The sequence below is a fragment of the Morus notabilis genome, unplaced genomic scaffold (genome assembly GCF_000414095.1).
Source record: "Morus notabilis unplaced genomic scaffold, ASM41409v2 Scaffold1198, whole genome shotgun sequence".
NCBI classification, from domain to species: domain Eukaryota; kingdom Viridiplantae; phylum Streptophyta; class Magnoliopsida; order Rosales; family Moraceae; genus Morus; species Morus notabilis.
Genome location: NW_010364924.1, coordinates 62,221 through 82,017, shown reverse-complemented (window position 1 = coordinate 82,017; position 19,797 = coordinate 62,221). Strand labels below are relative to the sequence as shown.

Below are 19,797 nucleotides of genomic sequence, written 5' to 3'. Positions count from 1 at the left end.
TAATCATTCACGTGCTTTCTATTCACACATTAAAAAAGAGGAGGAAAATAATTGTCTTTAAACATTTACTCCAGCCTAAGCTGTAAGAGAGAAACAAATAGAAAGAATAGTGGAATGGTGCAAAAAATTTGCCCTCATTTTTACCTTATTTGATTGAGTTCTTTTAGACAGGTTCCCAGTCTTTGATAGACCATAAATCATAATATATCAGCCAATGTAAATGAAGCAGCTAAGTTGAGAAAATGGGACTGATCTACAACCTATGAAGTCAGTAATAAATAACAGCGACGATGATGTACCAAAGATTTAAGATATTCTCATCAAAACTGATGTATTTCAAATGTAATTTTAATTACATGAGAAGTCTAGAGGGGGCAGTTTGTGTTGGAGTGATTGTTGTTCATACGGCACCCAACAGCCAGAACATGACAAGGGATGAAACAGCAAGGAGGAACCATGAGATAAAAGCCAAGGCTACAGAAATTTGGAACGTGCTACATGGAAGATGAGGCGGTGAATTACAGTAACCCAAATCTTTCGAATAGAGAACGGTCACCCCAGCTGATGAGCAAGCAGCTCCAAGTGAGAGTATGGCAGTAACCTGCATTTTGTTATGACACAAAAATCACTCAAAAAGGAAAGAACAGAGAGAAAAGGCGCAAAAGAATTATGTGCGGAACAGAATGGAAACAATTTCCGAGCATAGTCTCAGGAACAGAATGATGTTTCTATTTTCTATTGTGTGTTTGATTGGATTTATATGCATGCATACAAATAATAAGTTACTAAATTGAAGAACTTACCCAGTCACCAACAACGAAGAGGCTCACTAGAACAGGATTATGCAAACTTCTCTTTGATCTCAAAGCATGCAAATCAAGGCAAGCAAGTCCAAAGCTCCAAAGAACTTGAAGCCCCATTGATGCAATTAAATAGCTGTATCAGCAAATCAAGTTACATAAGCACCAAATCTTTGTAACAGATATATTTGTATAACCATCTAAAGCTAAAACATAACAATTAACAAAAGAAAAATAATCTAAAGCGTAGCACAAGAAATAGAAACCACTATATTAGCATATTAGAACACAAAGCATTCACCAATGTGCACATATATGAAAACGTGCTACTATACAGGTGACTTCTAGTACAAATCTCTCAAGTTTCTTCCCGACGTACTAAGAAATTAAGGAAATTTCTATCTCATTAAAGCATATAGCAATGAAAGAGTTTTAATGATGCCCTAACCTAACACATCAGGTAAAATTATAAAGTTACAAGAGAAGTAGTTCACACTTATCAGGAGAATTGACAAAATAGTGACCCAATGCAAATATGTTTTTGAAGGACTAACAGTGATATCTAGTCTAGGTATGCTAAATGGGGACTTACGCGATATCATTTCTACCTGAAGAACACAAGGTCAGAAGATCTTTATTTCTGTATGCCACAAGTGAAATAAAGCGACTTATTTGGATGATGGGGGTTCATACTAAACGATTTCACCTTTTCCGTCATACAGAAAGATGTTTTTTTAATTTTCGCAACTCAAAAAGGTGGACCAATCTATTGAAACTCGTCTCTCGAGTAGAATGCATAAGTTTAGATACACAGCAGCAAATAAGGATAATCAAAATGGATTCAAGAACAAGGGTTTCAAGTATGAGTTGGTAAAGAAGTACACAAGGGAAAACATTCTGCATTTTTGCCACTTTCAAGTTAAATGTGAGGTTGGAGCCATTACTCCACATTTTGACAAGGTAAAGAATTTGAAGCTTATAGAAATCTTATATGTCCACTATCCCAATTAAGCATGCCATCTAAAATTAAGTAAATACACTCATTGGCACCTGCTGGAATAGATAAGCATTAAATGACCAGTAACAAATCAGACCCGGATAATTCATAATACTTGGTCTAGTTTACGTAACAAGAGAATGCAACTATAAATCACTTAAGTTTACCTTCCATCTTCTTTTTTTATGTAGACTCGAAAGAAACTTTCTCAGAGTCAAATTTTAGTCAACAGTCTAACAATATAAATGATGCAATACTTACCATTACTTGAAATTGTTAGTGAGATCAATATCGAATTCCAAAAACATAGTAAAACACCCTGCCAGATTAAGATGGTCTTCTATCATTCAATCAAGTGATCTTTCATTAGAAACAATGTGCCCCTAAATACATTTTGAAAACCAAGCACAATAGTTCATCTCGATGAAGTAGAAGAATATCTTGTGGTGTAGAATATAGGTATGTGTATTGACCTTAACATTGACCACTAGTTTTAAAAAATCATGAAAAGAAAGCAGGAAACGTGATATGGAGCTATTATGTTATGTCAACACAAAATTCACAACTAGGTTATATTTTAATAAGGAAGCTTAGGAAGTGGAAAGCTTCATGTGCATTGCCTCTCCATTTATCGCAGCGCTTGAGTATTTTTGTAACATACTTGAAACCAAAAACAGTTTGGCTCCTTTATCCGAATCCCCAATCCTCTTCTAGTAGCTAACATTGCCTCAGAAATTTGAAGCACATCAATTCATAACCAAAAATTACCCATGTGATAGCGACTAAACGCCATCAAATAAAGCTGGATTAAAAAAAAATCGCAAATGCAACTTAGAAGAACAAGCCTAACAAACAGGATACCATTTCACAACTGAAAATTTAATTTCCTTGATGATTATACCGTTAGTTTAATGCAAGCAAAAGCCAACCAACAGCAGAAAATAATCCTAAAATAAAACAAAAATCCCCCCCCCAAAAAAAAAAAAAAAGAAGAAGAAAGAGAGACAACTTGGAAGAAATGCCTAAAAATAAAGAAGAACATCAGCTAACAGTTAAAAATAAAAAATGCCCAGATGAGTTTCACAGCAAGAAAATGTCACCCAACAAGAAAAAAAAAAAAAAGAAATTCGAAGCGAAAAACCCAAAATGCAAAAGAGAAGATCAATTGCAGATAAAAAAGAAAAAAAAGAAAAAAGTACCAGAAGGCAGTGGAGTTGAAGAAGCCAGGAGCAGAAATCATGGTCCCAATGGAAGCAGCGGCGAAAGAGCACTGCCCTATTCTCAGTGCCAACCCACTCACCTTCCCTGGGCTTCCAAACATCTCCTTCATCGATCTATTCTTCTCTCTCTCTCTCTCTCTCTCTCTCTCTCTCTCTCTCTCTCTCTCTCGCTTTCACAAACCTTCTTCCATGGAAGTTTTGATTTCCATTATCACTGCAACTGCCTCAAGAGATTGCAGAACCCAACTTCAGATGTTGAAATATGGGATTCTTTATGATTCGGACAAGCTGATGCTGAACATTAATGGTGGAAAGATCTTTGACTCGGAAGAAGAAAAAAAAAGGGAGAATGTTCTCATTCACCTCTTTGTAACGTCACACAGGAATCTTTAATTAATAAATTCTTATAATATATACTCTCCAAATATATCTTTTTTAATTTAGTTTGTTATTCTTTCTCACTTCTCATACAATTTTTCATTAGTATTATATATATTTTTCTTTTTTATCATGTGTGGAATTTATAACCGTATTAAATACTTTGGATGATGATAATTATGTGATAAGATAAGAAAAATATTCTATGGATATATTGCACAATTTAAAGAGTTTTTTTTTATTTTATAAAATTTCAATTTAATATATTGTGCATTTTAATTTAATACCATAAGCTTTGTACAATATATATCTAAAAAATCACCTTTATTAAAAATAAAATATCTTAAAAATTATAATATTTCCAAGTGTTTTTGTGAGCGTTCAGTGTTTTGTAGGAATAAATAAACAATGATTTGGAGGGAAATAGTTTTGTTTTTATGTTTTTTTTTCTTTTTTGAAAAAGAATTCTTCTAGTGGAAAATTTACTTGTGTCAAATTGTCATTTCCTAAATAAAAAAAAAAAAATATATATATATATATATACACACACACACATATTGGTCTACCTACTGTCGTTTGTATCTGAAACGACGGAGTTTGAGCGTATTAGGGATACTCTCTAATTGAAGAAGCCCTAGACATTCGGTGTTCTTGTCCCCCTTAAACCCTGAACCCCAAAACCCTCCTCTCCTCTCGACTCCTCTGTTCTCTCAACTCAGAAAAATGGCTGCTTTCTCTTCCATCATTCGCAAATCGAACTCGTCCTTGGCTCCACTAGCTTTTCGCGTGGTTCGGGGCCAAAAGACAAATTACTCTTCTTTCGCTTTCGCCGCCATAAAAAACCAAGCCAGTATCTCCCACAACAGGCGCTCTCTCGTTTCTCTGCTTCCGACTTTCCGCTTCTACTCTTCCGAGTCGAAGAAGCCCAGCTCCGACGAATCTCTTCTCCGAGTCATCGAGTCGGAGATCCAGTGCGCCGTTGAAACCGACGAGCACGAGCGGGTCAGATTTCTCATTATTCTCTCTCTCTCTCTCTCTCTCTCTCTCTCTCTCTCTCGTCGTTTTGGATTTTAGAAGATGCGACATAAGTAAGTTTTGAAAGATTTGAGTTCATCATTGTCATTTCTGTCTAGAATAAACTGAGTTGGATAATTTTGTTTTTGTTCAATGTATTTTTACTTGTTCAAGACAATGGCCCGTTTGGTTTATGAGTTTGAATAAAAAAAATTGAACGGAAATTCTAATTATAGTGAGGGAAACCGGGAAACCACTGTAGCAAAAAGGTTTGAATCGTGGTTCGAACAAACTGCACCTAGAGAGCACTCCAAACAATTTATAGTTTAAATTTGACTTGTTCCTTCGGTGTTTGAATTACAAGCTATACGGAATTTAAACTAAGGATTCTAATCATGGGGTTTTTTTTTATATTAATTATTTTTCAATAATTCATACTCTTCCTTGGTATTGAAGTTTGTTTACTAATAATTCTTTTGGATGGTACGAAAAACGGATGGCTAAATTTAATAGCTTGAGATAAGGATGCTATTAGAAACGACAACGAGTTGTTGTCTTGTTGTTACTGTATTTTTGTGTGAGAAATATACTTTGAAATATCAATAAACTATTAAAGTATATATTTTGTGTTTAAGAAGTTTGGTGTTCAATGTTGTGTTGCTCTAGCAAAGATCAGAGTTGTGGCTATTTTCTGATAGGTGGAAGAAGTTCCAAATGGTTTCCCTTTTGAAATCCAAGATAATCCTGGAGTTCAGACCGTAACCCTGACAAGAACATATCAAGGTGAAGACATACAAGTTGAAGTTCATATGCCTGATCTAGTTAGTGGCGAGACAAACGAAGATCACGATGAAGATGAGCATATCGAGCAAGCTACACAGTCTAGCATCCCGCTACTTGTCAATGTCTCTAAGAAGGGTGGACCGTCCTTGGAGTTTACCTGCACTGCCTACCCGGATGAAATTGTAATCGACAGCCTAGCAGTCAAACATCCAGAAAACGAAGACGAGCTTGCCTACTCGGGGCCTGACTTCCAGTAAGCCTTTACTGTTATCAGCATCATTTGTTTAGTGTAAATTCAATATTGTGATGGCCTACTATTTTTTCTAATTTATGTGAATGTGTTCTGTGTTTATTTTCCAGTGATTTGGATGAGAATCTGCAGAAGTCTTTCCACAAGTACTTGGAGATCAGAGGTATCAAGCCAAGCACAACGAATTTCTTGCACGAGTACATGATCAACAAAGACAGTAAAGAGTACTTGCTGTGGCTAAAGAAAGTTAAGAATTTCATCGAAGCATGAAATTTTTCCTAATTTTTTGGCGGAAGAAATAAGTAAAGTAGTTGTTAATTCAAAAGTAATGATGAGATATTCAAATTGTTACTTTTTTGAATATTTTAGATTTTATAAGTGGATGCTTAGTTGAAATGTTAGAAGATTGTGGTTTTTTTGTATGCAAGCTTCAATTGAGGCTTTTTACTGAACGCAACAGGCCAAAAGTTCTTTTCTCGCCATTGTGTGTATCTGTGGATTCTGTGGAATTTGATGGTGACCAATTTTGAAGATGGTCAAAGGGTCTTGCACAGTTATCAGTATTTTTTTTATTTTTTTTATTTCTTTAGCTTTTTTCTTTGTTGATAGCCTAGAGTCTTGATTCACTGCAATGACCATATGGTATCTCAATAAAACTCGATATAAAAGCTCTCTTAACATCATTCGACTTACCAGGGTTTCTCAAGTTTTGCTTCTGCTATGAAAGACCCTTTTTTGAATGAAAAAGAGGATTATTGTATTTATCCAATTTTTTATCCATACGAGTTTTGGCAAGCGTTAAAGCTTATGCCTTGGATACGTTGCCGCAAACCATTCAAGCAAACCAAGTAGGGTAAGAATTGGAGAAGTTGACTGCCTCAAGTAGTTACTTATATTTGACCATTTCCTAAAACCACCAACCGGTTGATGAGAAGACAGTTTACTTCAAAGTTCAACTTTGTCCACTTAAATCGGGGTGACACAAGCAACCGTTTATATCTGCTGTAATAATTATTTAATTTGTTTGATCAACAATTTTTTCTCATATAAATGGAATTAAATTAGTCCAGCAAGTCACTGCGCCGCCAAGTATAACAGCAGAGCATCCCACAAAGACAAATACTCCTTTCCCTTCCATATCGTCGTCCTCTTTAATATATGGAGATGACGGTGGAAGCCGGGGCTCCCGTGGCGGCTGTGATTAGGCTGAATATTTGTTTCTATCCATTGGGTTTAGGACTCAATGGGGAGATCCTTGTCGGTGTAGACGACCCCTTTATCACCATCTACGACTTGCCCACTTCCTTTGAGGATCCTGCAATTGCAGCATTCAAGCATTAGTCACTTTCAACCTATGAATGTTTTCGCTAATATATTCATTCCCAAGAATACTATGTTTTTAGCAAAAAAAAAATATCAAATAGTTTTTGAACCCTCCATGTGCTAATTGCAAACATATACAAGATGACAGGATCAGTATGAAAAGTACAAATGAGTAATCAATGTCATCGTTGAAATCAGAGATTAATACCATCTTGTTAGTAGCAATCCTTCCACTCCTACTGGTGCACGAGCATGAATCCGACTCGTGCTTATCCCGACCTGTACGGCAATCAAAGATCATCAAACAACAGGAGCAATGATAGCGAGACTACGGGCTAAGTTTCATAGTAACTATTGCACACGATTTATACCTCTGCACCAAGTCCAAATCGAGCGCCATCACAAAATCTTGTGCTTGCGTTATGGAAAACAGCAGCACTGCCAATGTATATAACAAAGTCACATCTCGTTAGTAACCGCAGATATATAAGAGCAAATGACTATGCCGTGACATGCCATGTCAAATGGCTAATGAAGCTGACGATGTATAGTGTGGAATAATAGAGGTAAAAGTTTTATCACCTGTCAACTTGACGTAGAAAAACTTTGACAACTTCTTGGTCTTCTGCTACGATGCAATCAGTATGTGCACTATTTAAAGTTGGGGAAAAAATTAGAAAAAAAAAAAAACAGGTCCATATAGTCTCTAGAAGCCAACAGTTATATTTGCGGAGAAGTAGGGATTAGAGATACGTTGTTTTATCCAAAATAAAATGCAGACTTGCCTTCCATGTTTATGAATGTGATCAATGGCTGCAAATACATCATCCACAAACTCAATAGTGCAAGCCTGTGAGCTGTATTCGTGATGAAATGAACGTGCTTCTGCAATCTTCAGTTCGGAACTCGCTCTTGGTCCACCATATAACGTAACACCTGCAGGGAAAAGGAAAAAAAAAAAAAAAAAAAGTAGACCCTGTAAGTTTTTCCTTCTAAACAATGGAGCTTAGCTTTTCATAATAAAGCATAAATTTATTATCTTGCACGTGCTTGAAAACTAATTTTTTAGAAATACATAAGGAATTAGTGAGGCATCTATGTGTATTAACAAGAATTCAGCTCGCTCCAACAGCAAAATGAAAGTTTCAGAAAATTTTAAAACTCGAAGAAATGCTTTTTTTTTTCTTCTTGTACGTGTGAGTGTGCGAGGGATAAAAAATCCTTTCTCCAGACTAACTGAGACATTCCAGGATATGAAAACCAATAGGTTGATTCATAAATTTTCAACTCAATTATGAACATCAAAAGCATACCGATGGCCCGAGCAGATAGCAATATGAGATGTTGCTTGATGATAAAGCTTAAGCTATTAATAATTTCAGAAGGAATTGATATGCTAAACAGAACCACTGGAAAGAGATAAGGCATCAACGGAAGTGAGAGTAGAACAAAAACGCAATCAATAAAATCGGCCACTGAAAAAACAACAAATGTAATAGAAGCTGTACCTTCAGCTCTAAGTTCAACAATAAGCTCATTAAGACCACTCGTATGCATTAAATCCTTATGAACAAGGAGTGTTTCCTGAACATGAAAAATCATGAACCAAGAAAGATAATCATTAATATTAAAGGTTATATAAACTTTTACCGGCACAAGAAACCAGTTAGAGAATATCAACAGAAGGATATTATTCTCTAAGAATCGAACACGATAAATATTGTTACCATGGCATTGCAAGCTGCCGGATAATCCAGTTTTGCATCAGAGACAATTCGCTTTGCCACATCAATTTTAGCAGACTTATCAAGGTAGACATGGCAGATTCGATCTGACGAGAAAACAACGAAGTTTCTAACTAAAAAATCTAGAAGCACGGTCCATTCAGAAAAGAAAAGGCACTTGGCCGAGGAAGAACATGCTGCCGCATATTTTATATAAGCAGAATGATAAAGTTCAGTTTATCTCACCAGCATGGCCCAGAACAGGAATCTTTGTAGAACTTTTAATTTGAGAAACCAGCTTATTGCTGCCTCTTGGGATCACTAGATCTATCACATCATCAAGTTGGTATACATACACAAAAATGATCAGTTCCGATTTCGGTTGAGTGTCAATTATCATCTCAAAGTCCATAGACAAAGGAAGTTAATCATTCATGTTCACCTTGAGTAGATCAGGAATCTCTTCTCTTGTTGTTACAAGTCCAATTAATTTCCCTCCTACAGCTTCTGGGATGGCTTCAGTGATAACCTATAATAGTTTAAGAAAGAGAGTTAAAGGAATGATAGGAATAGCAGCCACGTCATCTTTCAAGTACATTCTATAGCAATTGACTGGATCTAAGAAAGAAACCTTGTGCAGAATGGCATTTGAACGTTTGGCCTCCTTTCCACCTTTCAGAAGAAGTCCATTTCCGCTACGGATTGCCAGTGAAGCTATCTATTCAAAGATAAAGAAAACCATGTGCTGGTGATGAGCCGAAACTCATGTTTAGAAACAAGTTACAACAGAACCCGGTATAGCTTCCATTAAATTTAGAAAAGATAAACTGCACATTCTCATATTTACCTGTACTAGTGCGTTGGGACGAGACTCAAAAACAATCAGGAGAACTCCCAAGGGACTTGATGTTTTCTCTAAGTTAAGCTCGTCAGCAAGCTGCTGCAAAAAGACAAAAAAAAAAAAAAAAAAAAAAAAAAAAAAAAAAAAAAAAAAACACACCAAACACAAAATGAGAGACTAAAGATCCAACTAAGTCACAAACTGCAGATAACTTTCATTATGTCCGTGGCATAAAGCTCGTTTGATTTGCTGAGGAATGGAATAATTATCCTATACCCCGTTTAATTGATTTACCTCGGTTCTCTTCAAAACACGGCCGATTGGATCTTCCATGTTTGCAAGGACACGGATAGAGTTTGCAAGGCTTTTAATCTGTCGTGCATAATAAACTTTATTCAGAAAGGAGAAAAAAAATGAAGTTAAGCAACAAACCACTTCTAAGAAACAAAAGCCCAGGGCCTGGTGAAAGATTATCCATAAGTAGCACAAATTTTTTGAAAACATGACAAAGGCTTTAAATGGTAGAAATCAAAATATAGTTTAGAAAAAAGAACCTAAAAATATGTAGAAGCACTCAATCATCACATCAGAACTTATTATCCATACCTTTCCAGGCTTCAGAGCCAGCCTAGCAACCAAGGACTTTTCGTATCCTGCCTGCTGTGCTGCAGCAACATCAGCTTCATTTTCAGCGCTGATCAGCTTTTCATTTGCCTCTAAAGCATCAGCAACACCACGCAAAATCTTTTTCCTGTCTTGTGAAGATAAGGCCTATGAAACAATTCGAACCGAGTAAGTTATACTGCTGAACAAAATGCGTACATGCTAAGATGTTTTGGAGGCAAAGAGTAACTCAAGCACTAGAAGAAAGGCAAAAACCGGCCTGAAGTCGTCTTGAACTCTCCCTTGCAGCAACTGCCATCTCCCGTGGATCGACTTCTTTAAGTGGGGCCAATAAATGTGCATCTTGGTGAAAGAGGGTACCAATACGCTTCCCTTCAAGGACCTTAGAAATGTTTTCAGGAGCATACCCACTATAAAAGGAAGAAAGAAAACAACTGTTACAGCAGCATATACATTGGGTTCAAATAGCAAATACTACCAACTATATACAGCTAGCTAAAAGTTTGTGGTTTCTTAAGTTAGAATTTAAGACGTGAACATTCCGTAAAGCTCGTCATAAAACTTTTGAAATGTAAGCATCATTAGCATATATAGCATAAAGCCATACCTGGTGATAACAACAGGAATTCCAGCATAAGCAGCACTCACAGCAGCCTTTACTTTCGCAGTCATACCGCCTCTTCCAACTGTAGATTTGTTTCCGAACGTAATTTCACACTAATGCTTTTCCTTAATGTATGTATGAATAAGCTTTGAATTTGGATCATGTTGGAATGAGACCAACACAATCGGAAGTATAGAACGGAATAATCAAGAGAAACAGAAAATATGAACACAATCAAGATTTACCCAGGTTCGGCCAAAAATAAATTGACCTAATCCTGCCGAGCTCCTCCACAAGAAACTCAATCCACTATAAAGAAGAAGAATTACAACTTCAATTGGTTACACAAGGAACAAACCCCAAATCTGAGATACAAAACCCAGAAACCAACCCTAGAGAAGAAACAAAGTGTTTCCCGTGAAAACTACCCAGAAGAAATCCTGATTTATTCTATTTTCTCACTCCCCAAACACTCTTGCAACAATTCTCTCTCACTCACCGTGTACTGGTTTCTCCTTCCTCTTGAATCTGCTTGAATCTCTCGGATACAAGGGAAAAGTCTCTCTCTCTCTTGGTTCTGATCTTCTCCACCGAATGAATGAATCTTCTAGGGCCCCGTTTACTTCGCTGATTCGAGTTTAGAATTTGAGTTGAGATGTGATTTTATGTGAGAGCTTTTTACTGTAGCAAAAAAGTTAGATGTGATTGTTTGTGAGAGCTTTTTACTGTAGAAAAACTCGAATTCTAAACTCGAATCAGCGAAGTGAACGGGGCCTAGATCTATGCTTTACCTTTAGGTATAGTTTTGCTCTACACTGACACGTGGAGCATTCTCGGTGGGAAGGTGTGTTAGACAAAACGCTGCGTTTTGTCTTGCACTTCCTTTTGTTGTCATTTTTCTTCTAGTTCTTCTTCTTATGTATATAAGTGATTTCTTTAGAGATTATTCCTCACAAACTCCACCTTAATCTCATAAGTAAATCATGGCTTCTTGTGGAATCATAGCTCTATCCTTCTAGGCTACGTTTTTCCAATATTAAGCAAGCCCAGACATTTCTGGAGCTTGCTTGCAGTGATAATTTTTGTAGCCATGTCTAAAAGATTTTTATCTGTGTCGACTTTTTCCAGCTTGACCACTCCATCTTCCACCTTTTCCCTGATGAAGTGGTGCCTCACGTCTATGTGCTTGGACTTCTCATGATATACCGGATTTTTGCATAGGTGTATTGCTGACTGGCTGTCCGAGTAAACTATTGGGGTTCCTCTCAGTGCCTTCAACTCAATTAGCAAACCTTGCACCCATATAGCTTCTTTAAAACCTTCTGTCAGGGCCATATACTCTGCCTCCGTGCTTGATAGAGCCACTACAGATTGTAGTTGAGCTTTCCAGGTGATGCAACAACTGCTCAAAGTCATCATGAAGGCTGATGTAGATCTCCTCTTATCTCTGTCTCCTGCATAGTCTGAGTCTACAACGCCTTCTAATACTATGTGTGCAGTCTTGTACTTGTAGATTAAACCATAACTGAGAGTATTCTTTACATACCTCAACTCAACACCCACTTCATGGCAAACCAGTGATCTTGTCCCGGATTTGCCATGTACTTGCTTAGTACGCTTACTGAATAGGCAAGGTCAGGCCTAGTGCAGATCATTGCATACATTAAGGAGCCTACTGCACTTGCATAAGGGACTTTAGACATCTTCCGTTTGTCTTCCTCTGTTGTAGGAGATTGTGCTGCTGAGAGTTTGAAGTGCCCGGCTAGAGGGACAGTTACTCCTCTTGCCTGTTCCATTGAGAACTTCTTCACTACCTTCCTTAGGTACTCTTCTTGTGAAAGGTATAGGATCCTTTCTCTTCTGTTCCTCTTTATGTCAATACCGAGGATTCTTCTTGCCCTGCCCAAGTCTTTCATATCAAACTCTGAGCTTAACATTTTCTTTACCTCCTTAAAGATTTCTGGGTCCATGCTTGTAATTAACATGTCATCCACGTACAACAAGAGAAAAACTGCATTATTTGCACCCGGATTCCTGTGATACAAACAGGAATCATAATTGCTCCTTGTAAATCCAGCTTTAATTACATAGTTGTCGAATCTTCTATACCATTGCCTTGGGGATTATTTCAATCCGTACAAGGACTTCCGCAGCAGACACACTTTTTCTTCCTTTCCTTTTGCTTCAAATCCGGGTGGCCGTTGCATGTAAATTGTTTCATTCAGGTCCCCATGTAGGAAAGCGGTCTTAACGTCCATCTGCTCCAATTCCCAGTCCTTTTGTGCTACTAAGGCAAGAATAGTTCTTATAGTTTTGTATTTCACAACCGGTGAGAACACCTCAGTGTAATCTATGCCCTCAACCTGTGTGAAGTCTTTTGCTACTAACCTTGCCTTGTGTCTCTTGGGCTCATTTGGTGCGACCCCTTCTTTAACTTTGAAGATCCATTTGCAGGAAACGAGTTTCTGCTTCTTGGGCTTGTCCACTAAGACCCAAGTATTGTTTTTTTTAGAGAGTTCATCTCTTCCTCCATGGCTGCTATCTACTTGCTGGACTGAGAGCTTGAAAGTGCTTCTTGATATGAGCCTGGTTCAATTTCTGAAAGGTCTTCTGCAGAGCTTAAAGCAAACGCTATGAGCTCACTCTCACCATATCTCTGGGAGGGTTTGATCTGCCTCCTTGACCTATCTCTTGACAGGACATAATCTGAGAGAGTCTCTGGAACCGTAGGCTCTAGTTCCTCTCCTGGGTCTTCAGCGGCAGTTTCTTGAGTCTCTTGTGGTTGCTGCTGTGATTCATGGTCAGGTTCCTGCTCAGGTGGAGTTTGTGTTGATGTTGTTGGTGACTCCACCTCAAATTTGTGCTGCCATGGGGAGTGCTCACCTGTTCCTGCATCATTAAAGGAGGCAGCAGTATCTTTGTCCTTCTTAAAATAAGGCATATTGTTCTCATTAAAGACTACATCCCTGCCAATGATGATTTTAAACTTAGGACCATTTTTCAGACATAGTCTATATCCTTTTACTCCCTCAGGATATCCTAGGAATATGCATTTAAGGGATCTAGGGTCTAACTTCCCTCCCTTTGGTGTGCATACGCTGCACACCCAAAGACTCTCAAATTTCCTAGATTTGGTGGTTTTCCAGTCCAGAGCTCTTGTCGAGTTTTCAATCCTATAGGCTTACATGGGCATCTATTGATTAGATAACAAGCAATGTTCACTGCTTCACCCCAAAAAGATTTAGGTAAACTTGAACCAAATAGCATACACCTAACTCTTTCCATTAAGGTTTTATTCATTCTCTCTGCCATTTTGTTGGGGTGTTTTCTTCACAGTTATGTGCCTTACGATGCCATTATTGTGACAATAATCTGTGAACAACTCATGGCAAAATTCTAGACCATTATCAGTTCTAAGGGCTTTTACCCTTTTATTTAATTGATTTTGAACTAGGTTTTTCCATTGTTTGAATTTATTAAAGCATTTAGCTTTAGTTTTTAATAGGTAAATCCAAACTTTCCTAGAGAGATCATCAATTATAGAAAGAAAATACCTGGACCCTGCATGAGTAGGTGTTCTTTCTGGCCCCTATAGATCCGCATGTAGATAATCCAATGGTCCCTTTGCTCTAAATGTTGATGTAGTGAACTTCAGCCTGTGTTGCTTCCCTAAGGTGCACTGCTCACAGAAATCCAGATGGTTGATTTTGTCATCTCCAAGTAATCCCTGCTTGCTGAGTTCCTAGAGACCTCTCTCACTTACATGCCCAAGCCTTCTATGCCAAATTTCAGCCTTGGACTTCTCACTGATTATTGTTGCTGCTGTGCCAGTGACTGCTTGGCCCTTCAGGACATACAGGTCTGATTTCTTCTCACCTTTCATTACTACCAAAGATCCTTTCAAGATTTCATTGCTCCACCCTCAGCTTTATAGCTATACCCTGCATCATCTAAAGCTCTCAGGGAGACCAAGTTCCTTCTAAGTTCAGGAACATGCCTGACATGCTTGAGAGTATAATAGGTCCCATTATTCAGCTTGACAGTGATGTTTCCATATCCAATCACTGTACAAGCATGATTGTTTCCCATCAGGACTTTACCTCTATCTATCCTTTCATAGTTCGAGAACCAGGATTTATTTGGGCACATATAGTATGTGCACCCAAAGTCTAGAATCCATTCTGACTCCTCTTCAGAGATCCCAACAACGAGCATCTCAGGACTATCATAGCCATTGTCTTGAATGACAATTGCAGCATCACCTTCTGTTGGTTTCTGTTCAGCCAAATGCTTCTTCCACTCCTTGCAGAATCTTTTTATGTGCCCTGACTTTTTACAGAAGAAACATTTTCTTGATCCATTCCTGGACTTTGACTTTGAGGGGTGGCCTATTTTTGGTCTTCCAACCTGATTCTTTCTTGGGTGGTCTTCCTCTAGTGAACAACCCTTCATCTCCATTTGTGTCCCTTATTTGAGACATCTCATTTTTTTATTTCTAATTCTCTAGACCTCAAGGCAGACAGTACATCTTCAAGAGTAAGGCTATCTCTCCCATATTTTATAGCATTTTTTACCTCCCTAAATGACTCAGGTAAAGAAATCAAGAGGATTACTGCTTGGTTTTCCTCTTCAATTTTTTCACCGATGTTAGCTAGGTCTAGAACAATTTTGTTAAAAACATCGAGGTTCTTTTCTAGGCTCCTAGAGGTGTCCATTCTAAAACTGAACAAGCTTTCTTTGAGGTAAATTTTATTAGTCAGAGACTTTGTCATGTAAAGTTGTTCAAGTTTAAGCCAAACCTTTGCTGCTGTGTCTTCATCGTTGACTTGTCTCAACACGTTGTCCGCAAGGTACAGGATGATGGTAGAGTAGGCTATTTCTAGCATCTCGTCCTTCTCTTTCTCCGTGCCCTTGAAATCTTTCATGTCCCCTAAGGCTTTTGCCACTTTCTGCTGCACCAAGATCGCCCTCAGCTTCTTCCGCCATAAACCAAAATCGCCAGATCCATCAAATCTCTCAAGCTCAAATTTAGCAGTTCTCATTCTTCAAGATTTCTCCAAGATTCCCTGAAAGTTGTTTTTCCCGAATTTCCCCCAAACCAGGCAGACCCTCTAGACCCTCACCGATCGGTAATTAACCGTCAGCTCTGATACCACTGTTGGAACGAGACCAACACAATCGGAAGTATAGAACGGAATAATCAAGAGAAACAGAAAATAAGAACACAATCAAGATTTACCCAGGTTCGGCCAAAAATAAATTGACCTAATCCTGTCGAGCTCATCCACAAGAAACTCAATCCACTATAAAGAAGAAGAATTACGACTTCAATCGGTTACACAAGGAACAAACCCCAAATCTGAGATACAAAACCCAGAAACCAACCCTAGAGAAGAAACAAAGTGTTTCCCGTGAAAGCTACCCAGAAGAAATCCTAATTTCTTCTATTTTCTCACTCCCTAAACACTCTTGCAACAATTCTCTCTCACTCACCGTGTACTGGTTTCTCCTTCTTCTTGAATCTGTTTGAATCTCTCGGATACAAGGGAAAAGTCTCTCTCTCTCTTGGTTCTGATCTTCTCCACCGAATGAATGAATCTTCTAGATCTATGCTTTACCTTTAGGTATAGTTTTGCTCTACACTGACACATGGAGCATTCTTGGTGGGAAGGTGTGTTAGACAAAACACTGCATTTTGTCTTGCACTTCCTTTTGTTGTCGTTTTTCTTCTAGTTCTTCTTCTTATGTATATAAGTGATTTCTTCAGAGATTATTCCTCACAGATCACTTGGAGGGCCACTATAGAGACCCTCGACATTACTCAATAGAACAAGAAGATCGGCCTTCAGTTCTATAACCAGAAGAGCCGACAAACTGTCATTATCAGAAAATATACCAGAAGAATCCTCCTACAAAGAATGCTTATGAAAAGAACTTAACATAAAATTTTAACCAGTCAAGAACTGAAAATTTTTAAATGAAGTTTACCTCGCATAGAGCTTTCCGAATACTGAATGCATCATTTTCATTAAGTATAGGAACAACTTTCAGAGATAACAATGAGTTCACAGTTTCCTTCAGTTGTCTTCTAAAATCTTTATCACTGAAATCATTATTGGTTACAAGAAGCTGAGCTGATGTCATGTCAAGCTGCAAGATAGAAAGTGGAAAGAAAATTAGGTTTATGAATTGTTAATAACCGAAAAGGTCATGAATTTAATAATCTATAAAGTATATACTTACATTACTAAATCTATAGTAGATATGAAATTCTAAATTAAGTTTGAAACGAAAAAAAAAAAAAAAAAAAACACCACAAGCACCTGAATAAACAATGTGTCATAGAGAGCCATAATATTTTGTCCAACAACGGCACATGACTTGCCATCAATTTCAGCTTGTGGTTTCTGGAGATCATCAAGACTGGGAATATATATATATATATATAGACCATCAATTCATATAATAATATCTTGCTTAAACATGCTTCCCAAACAAAATGGTTTAAGAATGATCAAAAATTGACTGCAATGGCAACCAATCATTGATTATAAAATAAGAAAGACCTGCTGTTAATCAATTTCCTGTATGAAAGCCTTTGGCGACCAAGACCAATAGCACCTGATGTGACCAGAATGACCTCGTATCCTAAAGAATTCAAATCCTTAATCTGCAAGCAATTTTGAATCGAACTTTTTATTTACATTTTCGAATTTAAGATTAAACTCAAGGTCAATTTAAATAATCACCAATAAAAATGACTTCAATCAGTCCCTTATCTTACAAATGTAACATAAATTTTGTAATATTAAATTAGTACCTGCTCGCAAAGGGCACCTAGTCTTCCAAGTGCTAATCTTCCATCATTTCTAGTAACAACCGCAGTTCCAACCTTCACCAAGTAAAACACAACACAACCACAGTTCAAAATTCAGCGCAAAAATCAGGGACCACAAAAGTCGACAGGAAACAAGGGACTACAATAAATGAGCTCCAGAAACTCGCATCTTTTACTGTACTAGCCTTCAGCAACGACAAAAGTCATACTTTAAGGTTTGGTTCAACGAACGGTCATGAGTTTCTCACACCCTTTACTTTATTAACCATTCCACGACGAAAATTCTTGTCTTTGCTAAACATTAACCCGACTTAGAAATAAAACGGGTACTTCTCCAATTACTAATTTTCGACAATCTCTTTTAAAGAGGACACATTGTTGAAAAGCATACGCTTTTAGGGAATCAAAATGTTAATGCTAGAGGGATCCTAGTCATTGCTTTAAAAAAACGTCACTAAGAGGATGTTTGGTAGAGGGATTCGTTCCCTTATTCGAATCATGATTCATAGTTCGTTACAGTATTTTCTCTCACAAAAAATTCACGTAAATCAAAAATAGTTAAAATCACATGGTTTGAATCCTGCAACCAAACGTATATGTCCTAAGTTGTAGTCAAAAGTAATAAAAGAGTAAGACAAGACAAACAAAACAAAAATAAGTATTCATTAACGAGTATCCGCTTCCTTCACAATTACACCTAGCGAATTAAAAGTTTTCAAGTATATGTTCGCAAAAGCCAAAATGCGAGCAAAAAAAAAATTTTCCAAAAGAAATTAATTTTTAGGACTTTTTATGGTAGTTCAAGCAAAAATGACTATAGCTAGTCCCTTATTTCTCAACCATTAGATCTCTATTAGAATTTGTATGTTATGTATATTATTATAATTTGACGTGATTTTGATTAGAATAAATGCTCAAAGTACTACCGGTCCTCCAAATCTTATTTGGCTTAGTTCACACGGAAAATGAGGGATTGCTTTCTCCGAGAAACAACAGAAGAACGTGAATAACCAGGAAGAGAGACTGCGACCTTTTTTTTTTTTTTGAATGAATAAGACTGTTTTTTCAATGAATAAGAATGAGAATGCGACATTGAATATGAGCAAATTAACAGAAAAGAAAAATTATCTGCAGTCCATCATATTAGGATACGATCAACTTCTCTTCAAAATTTCTTTATAATTTAGCTCTGATACGAGTGAACAGAAAAAAAAAAAAAAAAAAAAAATTCCTCCAACATTATGATCAGTGAAGCTCTATTCAAATGAAATCTGGAAAAAAAAAAAAAAAAAAAAAAAAAAAAAGAGCAAATGAACTCATTTCGTATACAAAATGTAAGCAAAACTAATTCGAAAAGAAGAGAACTTCTTCTTCACTTCACAAACTGTTAAAGTATAAAATTATTGTTGCCCCACCTCCTAATAGCTTAAGCTTTTAGGATGGATTGGTAAACTAACATGGTATTAGAGCGGGAGGTCTTGAGTTTAAACCCCTGTAATTGCACTCTTTATCTCCATTTAAATTATCATCACGTGTTAGGTTTTTAATATATCTCAGGCTTAAATATTCACGTGTTGGGCTTTCCAATTAATTTACCCACACGATTGTCCATTGTTCAGCCCACACGTGAGGAGGAGTGTTAAAGTATAAAACTATTGTTAATCCACCTCCTAATAACTTAAATTTTTAGGATGAATTGGTAAACTAACACAAATAATTTCGTCTTAATAATATTATGCAGACCTTGATGATGAGGCGCTTAACGTCGTCAACGAAAGCTCGGGAAGGATCCATGAGATGTCGCTAAGTTGATAAGGGCGTGGCTCGGCGGCGACTCGGATGACTCAGTCCTCAAACGAAAAGAATAGTCGTGGTGTCGGGAGTATTGTGATTATATATGATACTTGATAGGGTTGCTTGTTTAAGTAAATTGAGATTTTGATCAGCCAAAAAGATGAAATTGTGATTTTGAGAGGGGTGTTTGGCAAATCATGAATAGCGTTTTGTTTTTTTTTCTTTTTTTTTTCGTTTTGTAGTGAGCCGTACGTAATAAAGTACGAAGAGGGCCTTTGTCGATTTGGTTGCTTTCTACTCCCAACAAATCACACAGCGCCACGTAAGAGACAACGAGGGCTTTTTGGGGGACATGGCGTTTAAAAAGATTTAAAAAATTATAGTTAAATCAAAATAATTGGAACTACCGTACGACGGCCCACGTACGTGGACAACACGACAAATATATATTTTGACTAAACGACAATACGACTGACCGTTGGATACATGGGTAGATTCTAATGTTTGTTAGATTCTGACTTTAAATTGTTTTTCTTTTTTTCTTTTTTTTTTTTAATTTGTGGTCCACATGTCTGGTATCTTTCGGACATTCATAGTACCACGAAAG

At 37.2% G+C, this 19,797-nt stretch overlaps 2 protein-coding genes and 1 pseudogene across 2 annotated transcripts; 1 reads left to right on the top strand and 2 right to left on the bottom strand.

Annotated features, from left to right (window-relative positions):
• Nucleotides 1-141: 141 nt before the first annotated feature.
• On the bottom strand, nt 142-3,386 carry LOC21393207 (CASP-like protein 5B2). Its single transcript, XM_010107122.2, has 3 exons — nt 2,997-3,386; nt 804-936; nt 142-601 (listed from the first exon to the last, which is right to left on the bottom strand). The coding sequence occupies exons 1-3, from the start codon at nt 3,125-3,127 to the stop codon at nt 401-403; spliced, it is 465 nt and encodes a 154-aa protein (XP_010105424.1). The 5' UTR covers nt 3,128-3,386; the 3' UTR covers nt 142-400.
• Nucleotides 3,387-4,037: 651 nt separating this feature from the next.
• Nucleotides 4,038-5,967, top strand: LOC21393206 (uncharacterized protein At2g39795, mitochondrial). The gene is made up of 3 exons (XM_010107121.2): nt 4,038-4,397; nt 5,108-5,445; nt 5,553-5,967. Exons 1-3 carry the CDS (start codon nt 4,119-4,121, stop codon nt 5,710-5,712), a joined length of 777 nt encoding a protein of 258 aa, XP_010105423.1. The 5' UTR covers nt 4,038-4,118; the 3' UTR covers nt 5,713-5,967.
• A 452-nt stretch (nt 5,968-6,419) lies between these two features.
• Nucleotides 6,420-19,190, bottom strand: LOC21393204 (annotated as a pseudogene).
• Nucleotides 19,191-19,797: the final 607 nt, after the last annotated feature.

Bases quoted from the DNA above. Each gene is read 5' to 3' on its own strand.
- LOC21393206 (XM_010107121.2), top strand. From the start codon at position 4,119: ATGGCTGCTTTCTCTTCCATCATTCGCAAATCGAACTCGTCCTTGGCT. The intron at 4,398-5,107 runs GTCAGATTTCTC...ATTTTCTGATAG, and splicing joins AAACCGACGAGCACGAGCGG to GTGGAAGAAGTTCCAAATGG. The intron at 5,446-5,552 runs GTAAGCCTTTAC...TTTATTTTCCAG, and splicing joins TACTCGGGGCCTGACTTCCA to TGATTTGGATGAGAATCTGC.
- LOC21393207 (XM_010107122.2), bottom strand. From the start codon at position 3,127: ATGAAGGAGATGTTTGGAAGCCCAGGGAAGGTGAGTGGGTTGGCACTG. The intron at 937-2,996 runs GTACTTTTTTCT...TTGCTGATACAG, and splicing joins TTCAACTCCACTGCCTTCTG to CTATTTAATTGCATCAATGG. The intron at 602-803 runs GTAAGTTCTTCA...AACAAAATGCAG, and splicing joins TCTTCGTTGTTGGTGACTGG to GTTACTGCCATACTCTCACT.